Here is a 19,071-nt window from a genome sequence, read left to right on the forward strand (position 1 = left end):
AAAAGATCAAGACATAGGTGACATTCTTATCATTATTTGTCGAACATGTGAGCTGTGTTTTCAATTTTGCGAGCACGAGCAGTTGTCAAATTTTTTTCTTGCGAGCAGTGAGCACTTTAGAAAATACAGATGGCGAGCAGCGAGCACTTCGAGTACTTCGTAAATTTTCCGCTCGCCGAAAACTCTCTTTTATTAATAGGATACGTTGTATTGCGCTAAGTAATAGCCAATAATCTAGCTTACACTTCCAAAACCGAACAATAGGTGCAAAGCTAGGGCGGTTCAACCAGTCCCAGCATCTTACAACCAATTGTGCCCTGCTTAATGCCAAATAATGTCTCAGTCGTAACTACACGTGAGTCAGTTAGGGTGGATGCTTAAGAACTTCAAGAGTTTTTTCTCAAGGAGATGTACTAGATCCAAAGCCCGCGATATAAAGTTTTCCATCTCTTTTAGCCCGACGCTAAAGTGGAAGGTGTTTTTTTTGGTTATCTAATGTAAATAACGTGACATTCGGTCTAACAAGCATCTCGGGCTTCGGTTTTGATGATCGGCAAACTGGTTTCCCGCTAATTGACTGAAAAAGATTCAACGCAATGAAGCTTTATTTATCTGGAGGTTTCTCAGAATCTAACCAATAACAGCCGAACGGATCTGACAAACCCTTGTGGTATCTCTGAAGATCAAATAGTACTAGTAATAGTGTTATTTCTCTAGATTACTTTCTACCTTCGCGGGTGCTATTCGTGAAGAATTCTTACATTTCGTGTTTCCGCATGACATGGAAACATAGTTTCTAGACATGTCTCCTCGTTTAGCTAAGCCATTAGCTTTTGATCAAAATGATTAAAGTAACATTTCATTTAGGAATTTCTCTGAGCTGGTGAAGCCCAAACGACCGAGGGCTGTTATTAATGCTGTTTTGTTTAATCGGGTTTCGTATGCCACCGTGTGGCATCAGATTATAATAGCTATTATTACTAGTGGCCAGGAAGCTTCCAAGGTTGAAAAAACCGCTACTAAATGCGATCCGAATACACAGTTTAAATATATTGACTCCGTTCATTTTATTTCCGATTACCCACTTGAAAATCCATCATATCTACAAACCCTGATAATTTGCTAAAAAAAATGGGAATTTATTAGATGAACATAGGTTTGCAAGTAATGTGTACTCCACACAAGATTATGTCACCTCCAGTCACGTCGAGCTTTCTCTTAATTTCTCAGAATTTCCTGGTAAATAGATCGTGTTACAGTCATGTTTCCTTGCTCAAACGAAAGAGGGTTTAAGTCATTTGGTAAAATACCCGGGACACTGATCAAAGAAACAACAATTGTAAGGCTAGCTTCAAGCAATGAAAGGGTATCTACTGAGGGTACAAGCAAAACCAGTAACTATTATATATGGCTGTCTCACAAGGACTGGAAACTACCGAATTCACGAATTTGATTGGCCGAAATTAATAATAAAAAGCGGTCTAGATTTTTCCATCTAGACCGGCATCTAGACCGGTCTAGAAAAAAAAAAGGTACAAAGAAAATAAAAAAATTGGGATATGAGACACAGCCATATAAGAAACATCTCATTAACCGAGCTAGGTCGGTCTGTATGGGAGAATCTTGACCTCGGTCGCTGGTACAGACCCCACTGCGTTCGGTCTGTCCTGGCGATCTCGGTCAAGATTCTCCTATACAGACCTCCCGCTCGGTTTATAGCCTGCGACCAGGCCTTCTTTTTTTTTCATCTCCCTGAACGGGATCAGAATGCTAACTAAGCAATCAAGTTAACCCAACTGGGAGCTGGTCACGTTGTGAGTTCGTGATATACCCATAGATGATGAAGGAACAAGTCAATAGATGAAAGATCACATATTTGAACTGCGGAACTGTACCCCTCTCAAGCAGAAAGCCTGTGACGATCAAATATGACAAAGAATAAGCCAATCAACGAAATGCTTGTCATAGAGCTTCGTGCGTTTTCCCGATAATACATACAGCGCCTGCAAGTCAGCCACAGGCTGAACTCTTGAAGACTGACTGAAGCCAGAGGTAAGGATGTTTCAACCTCTTTGTTTTAACCATATCACAACTGCTTTATCGTTTATATAAATTCTGTAAAAAAATAATTACGAAGCAGGATTAACAAAATTTCCTGCAATCGAGAACAAGTTAACGAGAATACGAGCATGCGAGCAGTTGCAAAAATTTTGCGACCACGAGCAAGCGAGCACCCGTGTAATTTTTGCGAGCAATTCGAGCAAATGCCAAGTTTTACGAGCTCTTTTAAATTGAATGGGACCGTTCGATACCCCTCATTTAAGCCCGCTCACGCGATTGTTCGAGATGTTCAGTTGTCATTTTTTCAGTTTTGGCTTTCTCAATGCCGTCCTTAATGATAACAATAGTAGTATAGTTTACGTTCTTGGGCATTGATGTGTTGTGAGTCCTTCTTAGAATCACTTTAATGCGCGCCTAACTCAGTGTCTCAGAGTCGAATCCAAAAGATATTTGTGCTTGCGAACAAAACCTTTTTATTTAGGCGTTTCTTTGACAGTGCGACCAGAAAACTCTCTTTAATCAATTTTTCAATGAAAAAAGGTTTCTTTTCAAAAGCATGTCACCTCGCTCTATGTTAGGAAATCCAGGGCTCAAATAACGCTTTGTAAAACGGCTTAAAATACAAAAGGTAAACGTTAAAGAGGTTAACCATTGCACTGAAACATAATATTTGCATCTACACGCAACCTTGTAAAATCTATTAGAGAGTTTTCTTAGAAGAAATTTTCTAAATTAGCTCATTTCTAAGGATACAAAAGCTTTTCTTCTGCACAAATCAACAAAATTCACTGCAGCTACTAACACGAGTTATATGTTAGAAGTCTTAACTAAATAGAGGAAAAAATGAAATTCAATTCATGAGCTGAATTATTCCCATTCCGCAGTGGGAGTTGGACTTTCTGACTTATGCAGCTGTGCCATCCTGTGGGTTGTCATTGGCCCCTGAAATTAAATCACAAAAATATAATTATATAATTTGCATAATCATAAAAAATGGAATTAGTTTTAATTTAGAAGTAATGCTGGCTGTTATTGTCAAAAGAAAATCTTTTATGAACAAACCACACTTTACCACCTGGTTCTTCCAATACAGCATAACAAAACCTTTGAATCAAATCATTTCTTGCTATCTCCTCGCGCCCCAAAGCTTGAGCTAGAGCTTCGTAATTTGCCTGACCTCCCATCATTTGACGCCACTTGTTTAAGCATGAGAATGCCCTTTCGTACACATCATCTTCATCAATCTGTATCTGTACTATGATGGTTTCTTGGAGGCCCAAAGCTCGGCTGAGACGTTTCCAGATTTCCACAGTGTGTGCGGCAAGTTCAGCAATTTCTCTGTCTGTGGGTACACCTTCTTTCAACACACCTTCTATTCTCACTGTTAAGAATGCTGTCATTTGCAAATACAAGTCAGTTTTTATGTCTGCTAATGAAATTTAAAGATGGTTCATCTTTCAACTAATAAGTCCATTTATTCACATTACCTGATTTGCTGGATAATTTATTTAAACTCAGTGTGCGTTAAGAGAAGTAACTTCATTGCTTGATGATAAATTTTAGGGGCTGAAAAGCTTATCTCAATTTAAACAGACCTCACCCAGCAGGACTTAACTTTATCCATCAGAAAACATGAAATATTAATTATAATAGTTAATAATAGTAACAACAATAAAACATTTGTACCTTAAACTTAGGTTTTCAGTAAATCTACATTTCAGAATCTCTAAAACAAAACAAGTTTTGAATAGACTTTAAATTAACATCACCAATTTACAGGGAAATATCAGCCTTGATGAACCCACACAGTGGTCATTCCCTTTACAGACAATTTCTCACCAAAAGGAATGAAAATACAAAAGAATACTTCAATTCATGCTCAATTCTCTTTTTACCTTGTCTCCCACCTGTGCAGGCCACAGCAAGCAGATTACGATTCCAGTTGAAGACAGCATTACACAGGACAAGACACAAGGAATAGGATGCCATGAAGTGCCAGCATACCTCTAATGCTGTATGATCAGTTGTATTTGTGATTGAGATGACACTGTTATTAACCAGGTAGACCAAACACGCCACAGCCAGGCCATGACAGCAGCCAATAATGTAAAAGGCCTTTGATGAAGTGAAGGCATTGAAAACTCTTTCTTCAGCAAGGACTGATGCTATTGTCACAAACAGTGTTATAAGGAGAAATAGAATGACGGCTCCTGTGGAGAAAAAGTACATACTGTTACAACTCTTTCACAGCTGCAATAATAAAAGGAAAATGTTTTCCATTATCAATTTTCTGTCTATTGTATTGTTGGCACACTGAATAGATGCAAATTAGTTAAACACTCATGTTCAACTTCCATACAACAAGCATCCACTGAGCATGATATCATGCAAAAAGTGAAATATCATTGTCTCATTATACATTTTTCAACAATCTGCAGAAGAAAGCACTGTTCTCCCAGTTTACAAAAGTTTGAGAACACTGCACGGACAAGGCACTAATATCTTTTATTATAATCTATCAGAAGTGATTAGCAAGTACTCATGTTCACCTCTGAGCAACCAAAGAGACAAAATTGTGCTTCAACAATTTAATTTCCAACCCTTTTTCAGTATACTGACAAAAGTCACCTATTTTTTTTTTTTTGTGGTTTCTGTGTGGTATATACCAAAACAGTTTTTCACCTCAGAGTCGGTAAATGTGGCAGATAGGAAAATGTGGTAGTAATTGACAGTAAGTATACAAGAAAGCATTATACAAATTTTTGTGGACATGGGCCCCTAAGCTATGAACTATTACGAAAAGTTCATTTCCAGCCTTTCATTCACCACAATCTGAGTTCAGTGGCTCACAGCCACTTTGATTCTTTGACAGAATTGAAAAAAAAAAAGTTACCGTACTTGTCAGTGCCCCATCTGACAGCCCACCCATCCAAAATATGCCTCTTGCATCTTGCATGCATAGCAGGCATATGTTTTGTGAAGGATGCCGGAAGCCTATCAACAAGTACATGCATAATGGAAAGTCATTTAACATGTCACTGCTTTCTCAAATTGGCGTAGAACAGTTAAAGTATTCACTTTTAAGTGAACATTTTCTAGAACTGCAAACATCTAATGCAGTGTACTCGCGATTTTAGCAACAAATAAACATTTTAGCACATATTTTTTTTGGTCAAAATTTTTTTTCACATCATTCACAAAAGGAGTCACTGTCAAGTAAAGAAAAGTGAGATAATCAAAGTACAGATATGACTTGTGATGTGGAAAATTTCATTTCAAATTTAAATATTCTATTGTGTTCAAACTTCCCCTAAACCTCAATAGATGAGAAATGCATCATATGTGGAGAGGTGTGTACAAAGACAAGAAGGCCAGCTTATCCCATAATGAAATCCCAGCCTGAGACCAAGGCAAAGAACTCAACCCTGAATGTTTGCGAGGACTTCATTCCCCTTACACCTCACAGGTTGGGTTCTTTGCCTCTTGACTGGGCTTTGGGCTGCTTGCGATTCTTAACATTTTGCACAATTAAGCCATTAACAGCAAGGAACCCAAAAGTGTGACCAGCAATAATTGAATCACATTCTCTCTACTTGCCTACCACATCAGAACTACACATACTCTGAAAATGGAATACTCAGCTTCTGAATAAAAAGTCTGACAATCTGACAGTCTGAGAACACTCTTATTAGAAGCCAAACAACATTTAAGAACCTGTACAACTAATGGTATCAGTGAGGATGCATACCAAACATCTTTCCAAAGCCTGTATCCCCTGGGAACAAGACTAAACAACGTCAGATTAAAATAACATTAACAGCTTTTTAGATGCCTTTGTAGAAATGGATGATTTACACTTTAAAAGACTTTAGAGAACTGAGACTTAGTCAAAAGGGCACTTTGAACCTCCATCTTATGCCTCAATGCCAGCACCAGCTTAGCTGCCTATTTTAAAGATAGGGGCTTGGCAGTGCCTATTTTATGGCAGGCAATTCTATATCAATCACTTAAGAAATAACTCATCTCTCATCCTGGATGCTCAAACATTCTTTAAGACCATAAAATTATTTCAACTGATCACTAGTCATATCCGTTTCTGATTGAAATCAAGACAAGACTTTCAAAATCATTATTGGCAATTGTACCATAAAATCACAATAAAGTACTAACACAACTCACACAAAGAACAAGCTAGTTAGGCAAGTTGTGTAGAAAGAATGAAAGGCTGATAACTCAAACCAGTGGTGAGCTTCTAGCACTAATGACAATCTCTTGAATAACAGCTTGCCACAGTAAATGTCACTGCCATCCAATCTGTCTATAGTTACGGTACTAACTATTGGGCAACTTCACATCTCTTTTACCAACAGAGAACATTAAAGTTAATTCTTGTCATCACTCTCAAGAAATAAGAATTTCAGGATCAAGACATGCATTGCAAGGTGAAATGCAAGTCCAAAGTGAAATGCATGTCAAACTAGTTTAAATACATTTTAATTTGAAATAAATTTTATGGATCAGGCTCAATAGGGTTTTTACTGCACTAGATCTGAATGTGAAAATAGCATGAGCTTTAAAATTGTCACCATGCAAAACAAATATGACGGCTCCCTATGCTGCATGATTTTCGTCTAAAAAGGTGTATTAAAACAGTATAGGTCAATGCAGTTTTTATGAAATAGACTTTAAGGTTTGCAGTAAACATACCCATACTGTTGATAGGTCTGTTATACCTTTCAAAGAAGTTAACAGAAAAGAAAACAGTGAGGGAAAAGATTGCAAAATGAAAGATTCTAAAGTTTATGCATGCTCGGATATTAATCTCGGAAAAGTGTCATTTTATGACCATATTTTTTGGGAGTAACAAAAAAGGAACTTTTGAGCGAGATTTATTGTGTTTCCTTCTGTACATGCATGTTTTTTGAAATTGGCTCAATCTTTACCACATGCAGTTCCTATCAAATAGCCTAGTTTTGATAAAATCTGTCAGCTGAGCTACTCAAATATATTTAGAAAAATTAGAAATAAGAGAATACTGGCAAAACCATTTTCAGAACAACCTTGAGTTTTAACCATCTCAAAATGTCAGGCAATATCGTTTCCATAATGTGACAAAAACTGAATGATAAGTGAAAAATTTGCATTTCAAATTTGTTGAAGATAATGTTTCTATGGTAATGTCATCACTCTAAAAATTGATAGAAAAAATAGAACCCTTTTTTCATCGCCTGCCAAGGTAAATTGATCTGTTAAGATAAACTTTGAGATAAATTACTGAGGTTTCCTAGTGAAACTTGGCCTCTGAAGAGAGGTTCGTTCATAGATACTCTTGAGGGAAGCGGGGCATCTTGAGTACAACAGATTATAGCAGTCTAAAGAAGCTTGGAGTTGGAGTTCCAGCCCCTTGAGTAACTAACCATTTGGTGTATCACTTGTCTCATGTTTGAAGAACCAGTGAAAGTTTGTTAATCTGCGAGCTTCATCGTCTACTTCGACTAAATAAACAGAAAAAACCTGACGCCATTCGTTTCAAATGACACATGCACACAAAGAAAATGGCTTCATTTTTAAACTCATGAGAAACTTTTTAGGAAATAGACCGGCTGGATTCAACGACAATTAAATCAATAAACATTGAACTGACAGTGGTGAGGTGTTAGGAAGTCATCTGATAAATATTGATTCGACCGAAGTTTTTCCTCAAGTTAACATTCCAAACCCAAAGAGGCATTTCTGCTAAATTCCCACTAAAACACAGCGAAAAGATATGCCAAAGTCGGATTACTTGAGGCAAGACTATTACTGCTATGAAGACGCAATTACTTACTAGCTATAGTATCGATCAATTCGCCAACCAACCCCACCAACAAGACTTGCACAGCAAAAAAGGCCAATGACGGTAGTGTCAGCGCTAGCCATAACTTGGAAAATCCACCGAAACCTCACTAAAATAATCCGCCTTAGACTGTTGTAAGAGTGACTCAATCCTGAAGCTAGAATATGTTATATTTTCTTAAAGCCTTCTATCTTTAGTGACTTCAAAGCGTAAGAAAAGAGGATCGGTCATTCGACGTGATTTAAAGGTTGGAGGCCGCATCAAACTTAACGCAGTTTTACTTGGCAATTGAAGTAGAGTAAAATGTAATTCTAAATTAACTTTTCTCATCAGATCAAACACTTCACATAGAAACTCGAGATTCATAAAAGTAAAGCATCAAAATTTATAGACTAACCTTCATTTCAAACTTTTTCTTCGTGTTTATGTTTTGATCTTCAGCAAATCAAATTTCAAACTTCACATGTACGAGCTTTTTTCGCGTTTTGTTCGCACTTTGATTATGCAAACATCCTCATCCAAAAAGCGAGCAAACACCAAAAGTATAATGCTGATGAACATCTCTCTCGGAAAAATATTCCAAAGCGTGGCGGACCCGCACAGGCACGCAAAAAACATTCGCAAATTTAGTTTCTCTTTGCGCATGCGTATTAAAACTATCCTTTGAGACAACCATGAGTGGCCGATGCTGGTCAAAGGTCAAGTACCAAACAGACAAATCGCACAGCCGTGTGGTGACGGAACAAGATTTTTAGAGAATTGCGCTCCATAGCGGAGAAATTGGCGGAGTATACCGTTGGGTCTCTTTTTCTGGTGCACTACACAGTGGGCCCTTAATCGTTACTTCACTTATGTGAGCTTTAATTGAGCATTGTTCTGTATATAACACTATTCATTGAATAAATAATGTTGATTTAAAAAAGAAAATACCGTCCGAAAGTAATGAGCACATTACTAAATTAGATACCTTGAGTATGGATGCATGTCGTATGAAACATGTCACTATGCATAGGTAACGTAGTCTATGGTTAACGAGTAGAACATGCTCTACCGAGCAAGCAAAATAAACCAAAATACAAACACCATGTACATTTAAACTTTGACTCAGCGCGAGCAAGTGTTCTCTAAGACCAACATGCAAGCATATACGCCAAAACTTAACAGCAAGTCTTCGCAAATTGAGAAATTCAGTCAGTGCCAAAAGTCTGACAAATTTCAATTTAAAGTAAGTTATTCAAAAATAATATATTTGAAATGTGAAAGAGAGGCAAAGGACTGACAATTGCGGGAAAACTTAATAAGGGTTGTAGGGCACATTTCTTCGCCGCATTTATATTCAACTCAAACTACAGCAAAGTCAAACTTACCTTTGTCATGGCTGGTATCACCTTGCCCATGGTTTGAATCCATATCAGGATCCCAGCAGCCATAATACGGCGACATTGCAAAATCTTGTTGAGAACCTATGTCTTAGTAACTTTCCCTGCGTGTGACAAGAGGCAATAGACGTTTATTCTCACGCGGGAGAAGTTAAATAAATTCAGGATCAGGCGATGGATTGGTTCGGGCTTTTGATAACTCAACCAATCAACTTCCCCGCCGCTCCAAATATTGATGTAACGACATCCATATGTGCCATGATGTGGTGAGTAACGCTAGCCATTACTAAACTGAGAATCATTCACCGCGGAACCTAGTTTTACTTCTACTGATGCTAGCTTTAAGTAACAAAGCTTCCCCTGTTATTAGGGACGGACCAAGAATTTCCAGAAGCTTCACCGAAAAGTACTCCTTTTAAAATGACGCAGGAAAGATCCCTAAAAATAACATCTCTCGAAGCCAAAAACAAAACAAGACTATGAAAGTTTATGGCGCAAAGCGCCCTGCGATAACAAGGAGGAACATCGCTGGGGTATTTAGAACAGGAATAGAGCGCAAGAAAAAAGCAGTAATTTGACAATATGCAACATTTCTTACAAAGTTTAATTCAATATTCATTTTCATTTTTAATACTTCAGTTTAACTGGTGTATTAACGGTACATTCCCAATTATTTTGGGCCCTTTACTGGTGCGGCTGGTTAGTCTCTGTGCAAACATGGCATACAAAAACTACGTAAACAATCATGATTACAAAATCAATGCTTTACATAGTTATTATTGATAGTACTGTGACTTACTTTAGGGCACTTGCTTTACAAAACACATCTGAAAGCCGTGTGAACAACAACAAAAGACAGAATGTGCATTTCTCTTTAACTGAACAACTTGTCAGCAGAAAAGACTGTAGCGAATTTTGAAAAAAGAAAGTTTCACAGGCCAATTATTCGAGCACCGATGAACATTCAGACAACAGCAGCATAACATTTTTTGTGTCGGAAATTAACCTCAGGCAACCGTAAACACTACTTAAGCCAATTCATCTTACCTAAACTTAATATGACGGAGCGTTGAGACTGCAGAATGGAAACTATCAAATGTTGAGGACTGTCAAGAATATAGTGCGACCTGTAGCTACGTTGCATTGAATGTCGTAAGATCTTGATAAGAGCCCAGCGAAACTGCTTCGCGAGCAAAATATGACTACTCTACGAATTTCGATAAGGACAAAGTAGGCTACGAATGTAGTACGACCGAGCTACGAAAATAATACGATAAGGCCACAAACATGGCACGACTAAGCCAAGAATATAGTCACGTCTAAGTTACGAATGTAGTACAACAAAGCTACGAATAAAATACAACTAAGCCACAAATATAGCACGACTAAGCCAACGAATATAGTCAAGTCTAAGCTACGAATGTAGTACGACAAAGCTAAGCCTACGACTAAGTTACGAATAAAGTACAAATAAGCCAAAAAAAAAGGCGATCAAGCTTCGAAATAAAGTAGCTCTACCAAGCCATCTATACACCTTCTTGAGAAATTTATGATACCCGACGAAGGTGCTCTGAACTATTACCCGCCCGACGACTACAGCAGGTGCCCCAAAAAAGCCTGAGACAAAAATGCTGTTTGTGTTCATAGTCACCTCATAAAAAGAGAGAGGAAACTGATCAGACTCTGCTAACGACGTGTTCTTATATCAAACACCAATTCTTTCAATTTAATCATCTCTGATCCTGACCACGCCGACAGCCTTCTGCAGAACACCACAATTGCCATTTTTCATGGCGATCTTGATATATCCCTCATTTTCCCAAGCTTTTGACCAAGAATTCTTAATCAGCCAATAGGGTTCACCCTTTTCAACTCCATATCCGACAGCTAAGGCCACGTGATCCAATGCATGAGCTGAAAGCGAGGATAGGTAACTCATCAAATTGGCCGCCTTCACTGGTTAGGATGAATCGTACCTCGTGAATGAAATCCTTCAACTAATTATACCCTAATATCAGTATATGAATTCTCTGTACTGTTCTTCATACACGTTCTCAGGTGCTGACAAGGAGTTTTTCTTAAGCAATCGAGAGCTTTTCAAGGTGCTGATCATTTTCTTTTATTCTTGCAACTTCCATATTTTGAATCAAAGGTTACATTGTAAGTAGAGATCAGATGCTAGTCACTCTGAGGGTCTAAGGAATGGCGGACGATTTTTGGACGACTGACTTTGAAGCAGTAAAAATTGGTCATCGAAGGCGTTTTTGTTTGTTTTTGTTTTTTGTTTTTTGTTTTAGTTTTTGATGGCGAAAATTGCTTTAGCTCGACTCAATTCAACATTCTGGAAACAAATAAGCCCAAAATAAAATGGTCGATTTTCGTCTCAGGGGCACTTCAAATTACAATACGTGTAAATTACTTACTGTGGAGGGCATTAGGGCCTCTGGAAAACCGCAAAACCGGAGAAAAAAACCTCCAAAACCCAAAAACCGACGAAAAAGGCAGCAAAACCGAAAACTGCATCAGGGTTTTCGTGAAAACCGAAAACCGAATCCAAAACACGTAAAATCCGCAAACCGCTCTGGACATCAAAAACGAAAAACCGAACCTTTTCGGCCCAAAAATCGATTTAAAAAACAGTCAAAACCGCAAAACCGAAAATCCCAAGGCCTCCCTCCTTACTGCAGTCAGAGTCATAATAAATTCCTGATCCGTAGAATTTAAAAGTCTTTAGTTGGGTGTTGATGAGGATACTGACTGGAACGTATATAGCAATGGCCTGCTTCAACTCCTGCTTGTTCCCTTTGGTAATGTTCATGTAAAAATCCAGCTTAGCACCTAGGCCTGTTGTGGTATTTTTAAACGGGCAGAAGCCCTCCTACTGACTTACGATAGAAAACAAAGTGAGTCTTAGAAACAGGAGGAGGGGGATTAGTGATTGGCAGAATCTATCCGCTCTGCTTTCACTCCTGACCATTTAAAATGAATATGATTCATTGGATGATTGCCTTTCGTAAAGAACTCTTACATTTCGTGTTTCCGTACGACATGGAAACATAGTTTCTAGACATGTCTCCTCGTTTGGCTAAGCCTAAGGTTTCTGATCAAAATGATTAAAGCAACATTTCATTTGAGAACTTCCCTGAGCCGGTGAAGCCCAAACGACCGAGGGTTGTTATTAATGCTGTTTTGTTTAATCGGGTGTTTAATCTCATGCCACCGTTTGGCATGAGATTATATAAAAGCTAGTAGCCAGGATGCTTCCAAGGTTGAAAAAACCACTACAAAATGCGATCCGAGTACACTGTTTAAAAATATAGACTCCGTTCATTTTATTTCACATTGCCCACTGGAAAATCCATCATATCTACAAACCCTGATAATTTGCTAATAAACTGGGAATTTAATAGATGAACATAGGTTCGCAAGTAATGTTGTCTCCACACAAGATTATATCACCTCCCGTCACGTCGAGCTTGTCCGTCGAGCACGTCCAAGAAACAACAATTTTAAGGCTAGCTTCAAGTAATGAAAGGAAATCTATTGAGGATACGAGCAAAACCAACAAGTATTAACAGAAATGAAATATTTTGGGTACTTGTTAACAACATGCGACCAGGCCTTCTTTTTTTATCTGCCTGAACGGGATAAGAATGCCAACTAAGCAATCAAGCTAACCCTACTGGGAGCTGGTCATGTTGTGAGTTTGTAATATACCCGTAGATGATGAAGAAACAAGTCAATAGATGAAAGATCACATATTTAAACTGCGGAACTGAACCCTCTCAAGCAGAAAGCCTGTGACGGTCAAATATGCTAAAGAATAAACCAATCAACGAAATGCTTGTCAAAGAGCTTTGTGCGTTTTCCCGATAATACATACAGCGCCTCCAAATAAGCCACCGGCTGAACTCTTGAAGAAAGACTGTAGCCAGAAGTAAGGATGTTTCAACCTTTTTTTTTTTAACCATATTATAACTGCTTTATCGTTTATATATGTATAAAAATAACTACGAAGCAGGATTAACGAAATTTCGTGCAGTCGAGAACAAGTTAACGAGAATGCGAGCATGCGAGTAGTTCCAAAAATTTTGCGACCACGAGCAAGCGAGCTCCCGTGTAATTTTTGCGAGTAGTTCGAGCAAATGCCAAGTTTTACGAGCTCTTTTAAATTGAATGGGACCGTTCGATACCCCTCATTTAAGCCCGCTCACGCGATTGTTCGAACTGTTTAGCTGTCATTTTTTCAGTTTTGGCTTTCTCAATGCCGTCCTTAATGATAACAATAGTAGTATGTTTTACGTTCTTGAGCACTAATGTGCTTTGAGTCCTTCTTAGAATCACTTTAATGCGTGCCTTACTGTCTCAGAGTCGAATCTAAAAGATATTTGTGCTTGCGAACAAAACCTTTTTATTTTGGTTTCTTTGACAGTGCGACCAGAAAACTCTCTTTAATCAATTTTTCAATGAAAAAAGGTTTGAAGGTGTAGTCTGATCGTCCGGGTGAGTGTAGTCCTGAGAAGGACTGTTGTCGGTGGTAGTGACTGACGTTTCGACAACCTGTGCGGAAGTCATCATCAGAGTCAAGTGAATGATTGTTGTCAGTAGAATGTTCTTATTCCAGTTCGTGTGAAATGATCGGTTGGTTTTGCCGTGATGTTATTGGCTGTAAGACTCAAGTGACGTAAGTCGGTCGTGATTGGTTTGTTTCGATCCGTCGGTAAAGTTAGGTCGTTCTTTTTCGGTCGTTTGTGATGTTTATGTCGTGAGTGAGTCGTTTGTATGGAGCGGGTAGTTGTTGACATCTGTTTAGGGGAGTCTGTTCTAAGTTAGTAAACCAGCTTTCCAGAGTCAGTCGTTGAAAATAGTCAGTGCTGTAGGTTAGGCATTGCGCAGAGTCCCAGCCAATGTTGTGGTTGGTAAGTCGATGGTGTTCAGCAATGTGATTGCTGACATCACCTTTCCTCGTTGCCCGTCTGTGTTCATCGCCTCGTCGCCCGTCTGTCGCCCCTGAAATTAAATAAGAAAGATATATATGATTTGTATAATCATCAAAAATTGGAATTAGTTTTAATCCAGTAGTAATGTGGGGTGTATATGTGCACGATCCTTCGCAGTAAAGCACTATTTGAGCAATAGTGAAAATCAGACCTGAAAAAAATTTCAGGCCTGTACGGGATTCGAACCACTGACCTCTGCGATACTAGTGCAGCGCTCTACCAATTGAGCTAACAAGCCAACTGGGAGCAGGCCATCAAATTAATTCGACATAAACCCGTAGATGATAAATCAAACAACAACAAACATATGAAACATATGTATGAACTGCGGTTATGAAACGTATATGTGCACGATCCTTCGCAGTAAAGCACTATTTGAGCAATAGTGAAAATCATTGCTCAAATACTGCTTTACTGCGAAGGATCGTGCACATATACGTTTCATAACCGCAGTTCATACATATGTTTCATATGTTTGTTGTTGTTTGATTTATCATCTACGGGTTTACGTGGAATTAATTTGATGGCCTGCTCCCAGTTGGCTTGTTAGCTCAACAATTTGGTAGAGCGCTGCACTAGTATCGCAGAGGTCAGTGGTTCGAATTCCGTAAAGGCCTGAAATTTTTTTCAGGTCTGATTTTCACTATTGCGCAAATAGTGCTTTACTGCGAAGGATCGTGCTCATATACGTTTCATAACCGCAGTTCATACATATGTTTCATATGTTTGTTGTTGTTTGAGTAATGTGGGGTGTTATTGTCAAAAGAAAAAACTTTTATAAACAAGTAACACTTTACCATCTGGTTCTTCCGAAACAGCATAACAAAATCTTTGAATCAAATCATTTCTTGCTATCTCCTCGCGCCCCAAAGCTTGAGCCAGAGCCTCATTATTTGCCTGACCTCCCATCATTTGACGCCACTTATTTAAACATGAGAATGCCCTTTCGTACACATTATCTTCATCAATCTGTATCTGTACTATGATGGTTTCTTGGATGCCCAAAGCTCGGCTGAGACGTTTCCAGATTTCCACAATGTGTGAAGCAAATTCAGCAATTTCTCTGTCTGTTGGTACACCTTCTTTCAACACACCTTCTATTCTCCCTGTTAAGAATACAGTTATTTGCAAATACAAGTCAGTTTTTACATCTAGTGATGGAACTTAAAGATTGTTTGTCTTTCAGCTCTTAAGTCCATTTATTCACATTGCCTGATTTGATGGATAAACTATTAAGAGAAGTAACTTCATTGCTAGATGATAAATTTTAGGAGTTGAAAAGCTAAACAGACTTCACCAAGCAGGACTTAACTTTACCCACAAGAAAACATGAAATATCAATTATAATAATATTTAATAATAGTAACAACAACAACAACAATAAAACATTTGTACCTTAAATTTAAGTTTTCAGTAAATCTGCATTTCAGAATCTTTAAAACAAAACAAGTTTTCGATGGGCTTCAAATTGACACCACCAATTTACAGGGAAATATAAGCCTCAATGAACCCACACAGAGGTCATTCCCTTTGCATACAATGTCTCACCAAAAGGGAATGAAAAAACAAAAGAATACTTCAATTCATGTTCAAATCTCATGATACCTTGTCTCCCAACTGTGGAAGCCACAGCAAGCAGATCACGACTCCAGTTGAAGACAGCATTACACAGGACAACACACAAGGAATAGCGATGCCATGAAGTGCCAGCATACCTCTAATGCTGTATGATCAGTTGTATTTGTGATGGAGATGACACTGTTATTAACCAGGTAGACCAAACATGGCACAGCCAGGCCATGACAGCTACCAATAATGTAAAAGGCCTTTGATGAAGTGATGGCATTGAAAACCCTTTCTTCAGCAAGAACTGACACTATGGTCACAAACAGTGTTATGAAAAGAAACGGAATGAAGGCTCCTGGTAAAGAAAAAGTAGATACTATTAAAACTTTTTCACTGCTGCAATAATAAAAGTAAAATATTTTTCATTATCATTTTTCTGTCTAATGGTCAATTCCACGTTGCGGACGTGACATTTAGAGGCAAAATTTGGGTATGAAATGTCTCCTAAAGCCAGATCCACACTATTTGAATCGAAATGAGTCATGTCATAAAATTACCCTTGAAGTACCTTTTATTTTGCTAGAAAAAATTTTGACTATCTCTTAGAGATCCAGAGAAAAGAATTTTTCAAAGTGTGTTGCGGATGTGACTCCTAACACAACCATTGATTTGAATTGCTTTTGGTTACTTCAAATTTCCTGTGAATTGAAAACCTTTTAAAAAAAACTGCATATACTAACTAAATGCAATTATAGTAATTGTGCTTTATAAATCTGAAAAGGTATTATAGAAATTACTTGTTACCACGGATTTATTAACAAAAACGTTGTGTTGCAGATGTGACCAAAATTTGTTGCGGATGTGACATTTTGGGGATGTTCAGGAAAGAGCTTTTCATTCACCCCTAATAACGTTCAGAGTAATATGCCACTGAAGTTAAAATGCTATCTTCATTGCTTTTATCTGTTAATTGGGAAATAAATAACAAATAATATATATAAAGAATAAAAATGTTGTGTTGTGGACATGACCAAAATTTGTTGCGGACGTGACATTTTGGGGATGTTCAAGAAAGAGCTTTTCCTTGTCACCACTAATAACGTTCAGAGTAATGCCACTGAAGTAAAAATGCTGTTTTTATTGCTTTTATCTGTAAATTGGGAAATAAATAACAAATAAAATATAAAAACTTTGATGATCTAGGTCATTTTGTACATCAAAGGGCATTTATACATTTTTGGAAAATTGTAAAAAAGTGTTAGCTTTACATATATCATAATATGTCTATAATTACCATTTGCTGTCATTAAATATCAACATATCTTCTCATGTTTGAAAATTTTATGAGGTTTTCTGGGTTTTTACAAATGTGTCATGTCCGCAACAGTCACGTCTGCAACCCGATATCTCTAAAATAGTTGACAAATTTGAGCAAGCTGGGGTGTCAAAATTATCATAATACTTAACAATAAGAGCAGCATAAATAAGACCTGAAACAGTTGAGAACCTACATAGAAATTAAATAAATGCTGCTCTGAATCATACCCTGAAGGTCACGTCCGCAACACTTTTTATGTCTTTGTACATCTGAGGCAATTTAAATGTTTGAGAATTTTTTTCTTTTGGCATTGAAAGGCTCATCGTAGTGGGTAGTTAAGATCTCAAAATCTGATTCACGGCAATCAATTTCTTTGAGATATAGCAATTTAGATACTGGTATGTAAAATGGCGGATTCAGTTAATAAAAACCCTGAAAAACAATCCCTCTACGCCCCCTGGGCGTAGCCACTACTGCCAATTTAGATTTGGATTCTTATAGAACTATGTATAAGCTTTCATTAAAAGTAAGTTTGGCTCTCATATTTTGAATTTGAAAATCTGTCAAAATTTTCATGTCTCATGTGGAATAGCCCTAATGTGTATTGGCAGACTGAACAGATGTAAAGTAGTTGTACAGGTTCAACTTCCATGCAACAAGCATCCACTGAGCAAGATATCATGCAAAAAACAAATTGTTATTGTCTCATTATACATTTTTTCAACAATCTGCAGAAGAAAACACAGTTCTCTCAGTTTACAAAAGTTTGAGAACACTGCATGGACGAGGGATTAATATCTTTTATTATAATCTATCAGAAGTGATTAGCAAGTAAGTGTTCGCCTCTATAGCAGCCGAAGAGACAAAATTGTGCTTCAACAATTTAATTCCCAACCATTTTTCAGTATACTGACAGAAGTCAAATATTTTCTTATTTTATATTTTCTGTGTGGTGTATACCAAAACAGTTACTCGCCTCAGAGTCAGTAAATGGAGCAGATATTTCTCCACCACTATTCACCCCACTTCATTGAATAATTGTCAACTATTATTGGTATTAATGCTCGGACCTTAACCAAAAGCATATTTTAAAACAAAAGCCGCAGAATACAAGAAACAAGTAGGGAAGTTGGTGTTAGTAGAGGAGTGTTCCACCCAATTTAATTGAACGCTGGGAGGAGAATGTCACAACTGAACATTGACATTCTGTTAGGTTTTTTGGGTATCTTTTGTTGTTTACATGCCTTGCGTGCCATTACATTGGTGGCGCTTAGGTCATGTGATTTTGCAGAACCTCATTGTTGAGGTAAAAAGAATTAATTACAGTGCCAGGAGGCACCCCTTGATAATCTTTGTTTCATTAACACTTATCATTCAGATTAAGAAGTCAAAACACAACTCAATAAATTTTATATAAAATTGTGCAAGATAGATGTCAAAGAAAAGTGTACAAGAAAGCATTGTAAAAATTTTCCTGGATGTGGACCCCCTGAGCTATGAACTAATACAAAAAGTTCGTTTCCAGCCTTTCATTCACCATAATCTGAGTTCAAAGGCTTATAGTCACTTTGATTCTTTTACACAATTGAAAAAAATCAGTTACTTATTAGTGCCCCATCTCAGCCCGCCCATCCAAAAAATACCTCTTGCATGCAAAGCATGCATATGTTTTGTCAAGGATGCTGGAAGCCTGTCAAAAACTATAGGCGCAATGGAAAGTCAATTTTTAATGTATCATTGCTTTCTAAAATTGGTGTAGAGCAGTTAAAGTATTCACTTTTATGGGAACATTTTCTACAGCTTCAACTTCAAATGCAGTATACTTGCAATTTTAGCAACAAAAATTAGCAGAAGTTCATTTTAGGTCAAAATTTTTTTGACATAATTCACAATTGGTAGTGCCAATTATTG

General features: G+C 37.6%; 2 protein-coding genes across 6 annotated transcripts; both read right to left on the reverse strand.

Annotated features, from left to right (window-relative positions):
* Positions 1 to 2,510: 2,510 nt before the first annotated feature.
* LOC148717601 (uncharacterized) lies at positions 2,511 to 8,527 on the reverse strand. Of its 5 annotated transcripts, XM_088743642.1 has the most exons (4): positions 8,295 to 8,527; positions 3,957 to 4,271; positions 3,134 to 3,454; positions 2,511 to 3,003 (listed from the first exon to the last, which is right to left on the reverse strand). In XM_088743642.1, exons 2-4 carry the CDS (start codon positions 4,048 to 4,050, stop codon positions 2,966 to 2,968), a joined length of 453 nt encoding a protein of 150 aa, XP_088599768.1. In that variant the 5' UTR covers positions 4,051 to 4,271; positions 8,295 to 8,527; the 3' UTR covers positions 2,511 to 2,965. The 5 variants fall into 5 exon arrangements, with proteins under 5 accessions (XP_088599768.1, XP_088599770.1, XP_088599767.1 ...); XM_088743644.1 differs by having other exon boundaries at positions 2,511 to 3,442; positions 3,969 to 4,271; XM_088743641.1 differs by having other exon boundaries at positions 2,511 to 3,454; positions 3,969 to 4,271.
* Positions 8,528 to 13,663: 5,136 nt separating this feature from the next.
* Positions 13,664 to 16,197, reverse strand: LOC148717602 (uncharacterized). Its single transcript, XM_088742882.1, has 3 exons — positions 15,882 to 16,197; positions 15,074 to 15,382; positions 13,664 to 14,286 (listed from the first exon to the last, which is right to left on the reverse strand). Exons 2-3 carry the CDS (start codon positions 15,186 to 15,188, stop codon positions 14,003 to 14,005), a joined length of 399 nt encoding a protein of 132 aa, XP_088599008.1. The 5' UTR covers positions 15,189 to 15,382; positions 15,882 to 16,197; the 3' UTR covers positions 13,664 to 14,002.
* Positions 16,198 to 19,071: the final 2,874 nt, after the last annotated feature.

This window comes from Stylophora pistillata, chromosome 13 (assembly GCF_964205215.1).
Source record: "Stylophora pistillata chromosome 13, jaStyPist1.2, whole genome shotgun sequence".
NCBI classification, from domain to species: domain Eukaryota; kingdom Metazoa; phylum Cnidaria; class Anthozoa; order Scleractinia; family Pocilloporidae; genus Stylophora; species Stylophora pistillata.

What these genes read in the sequence shown, in the direction of transcription:
- LOC148717601 (XM_088743639.1), bottom strand. Translation starts at nt 4,050, where the DNA reads ATGGCATCCTATTCCTTGTGTCTTGTCCTGTGTAATGCTGTCTTCAAC. An exon ending in CTGCACAGGTGGGAGACAAG is followed by an intron (nt 3,455 to 3,956) that starts GTAAAAAGAGAA and finishes TGCAAATGACAG; the next exon opens with CATTCTTAACAGTGAGAATA.
- LOC148717602 (XM_088742882.1), bottom strand. Translation starts at nt 15,188, where the DNA reads ATGATGGGAGGTCAGGCAAATAATGAGGCTCTGGCTCAAGCTTTGGGG. An exon ending in TGTTTCGGAAGAACCAGATG is followed by an intron (nt 14,287 to 15,073) that starts GTAAAGTGTTAC and finishes ATTTAATTTCAG; the next exon opens with GGGCGACAGACGGGCGACGA.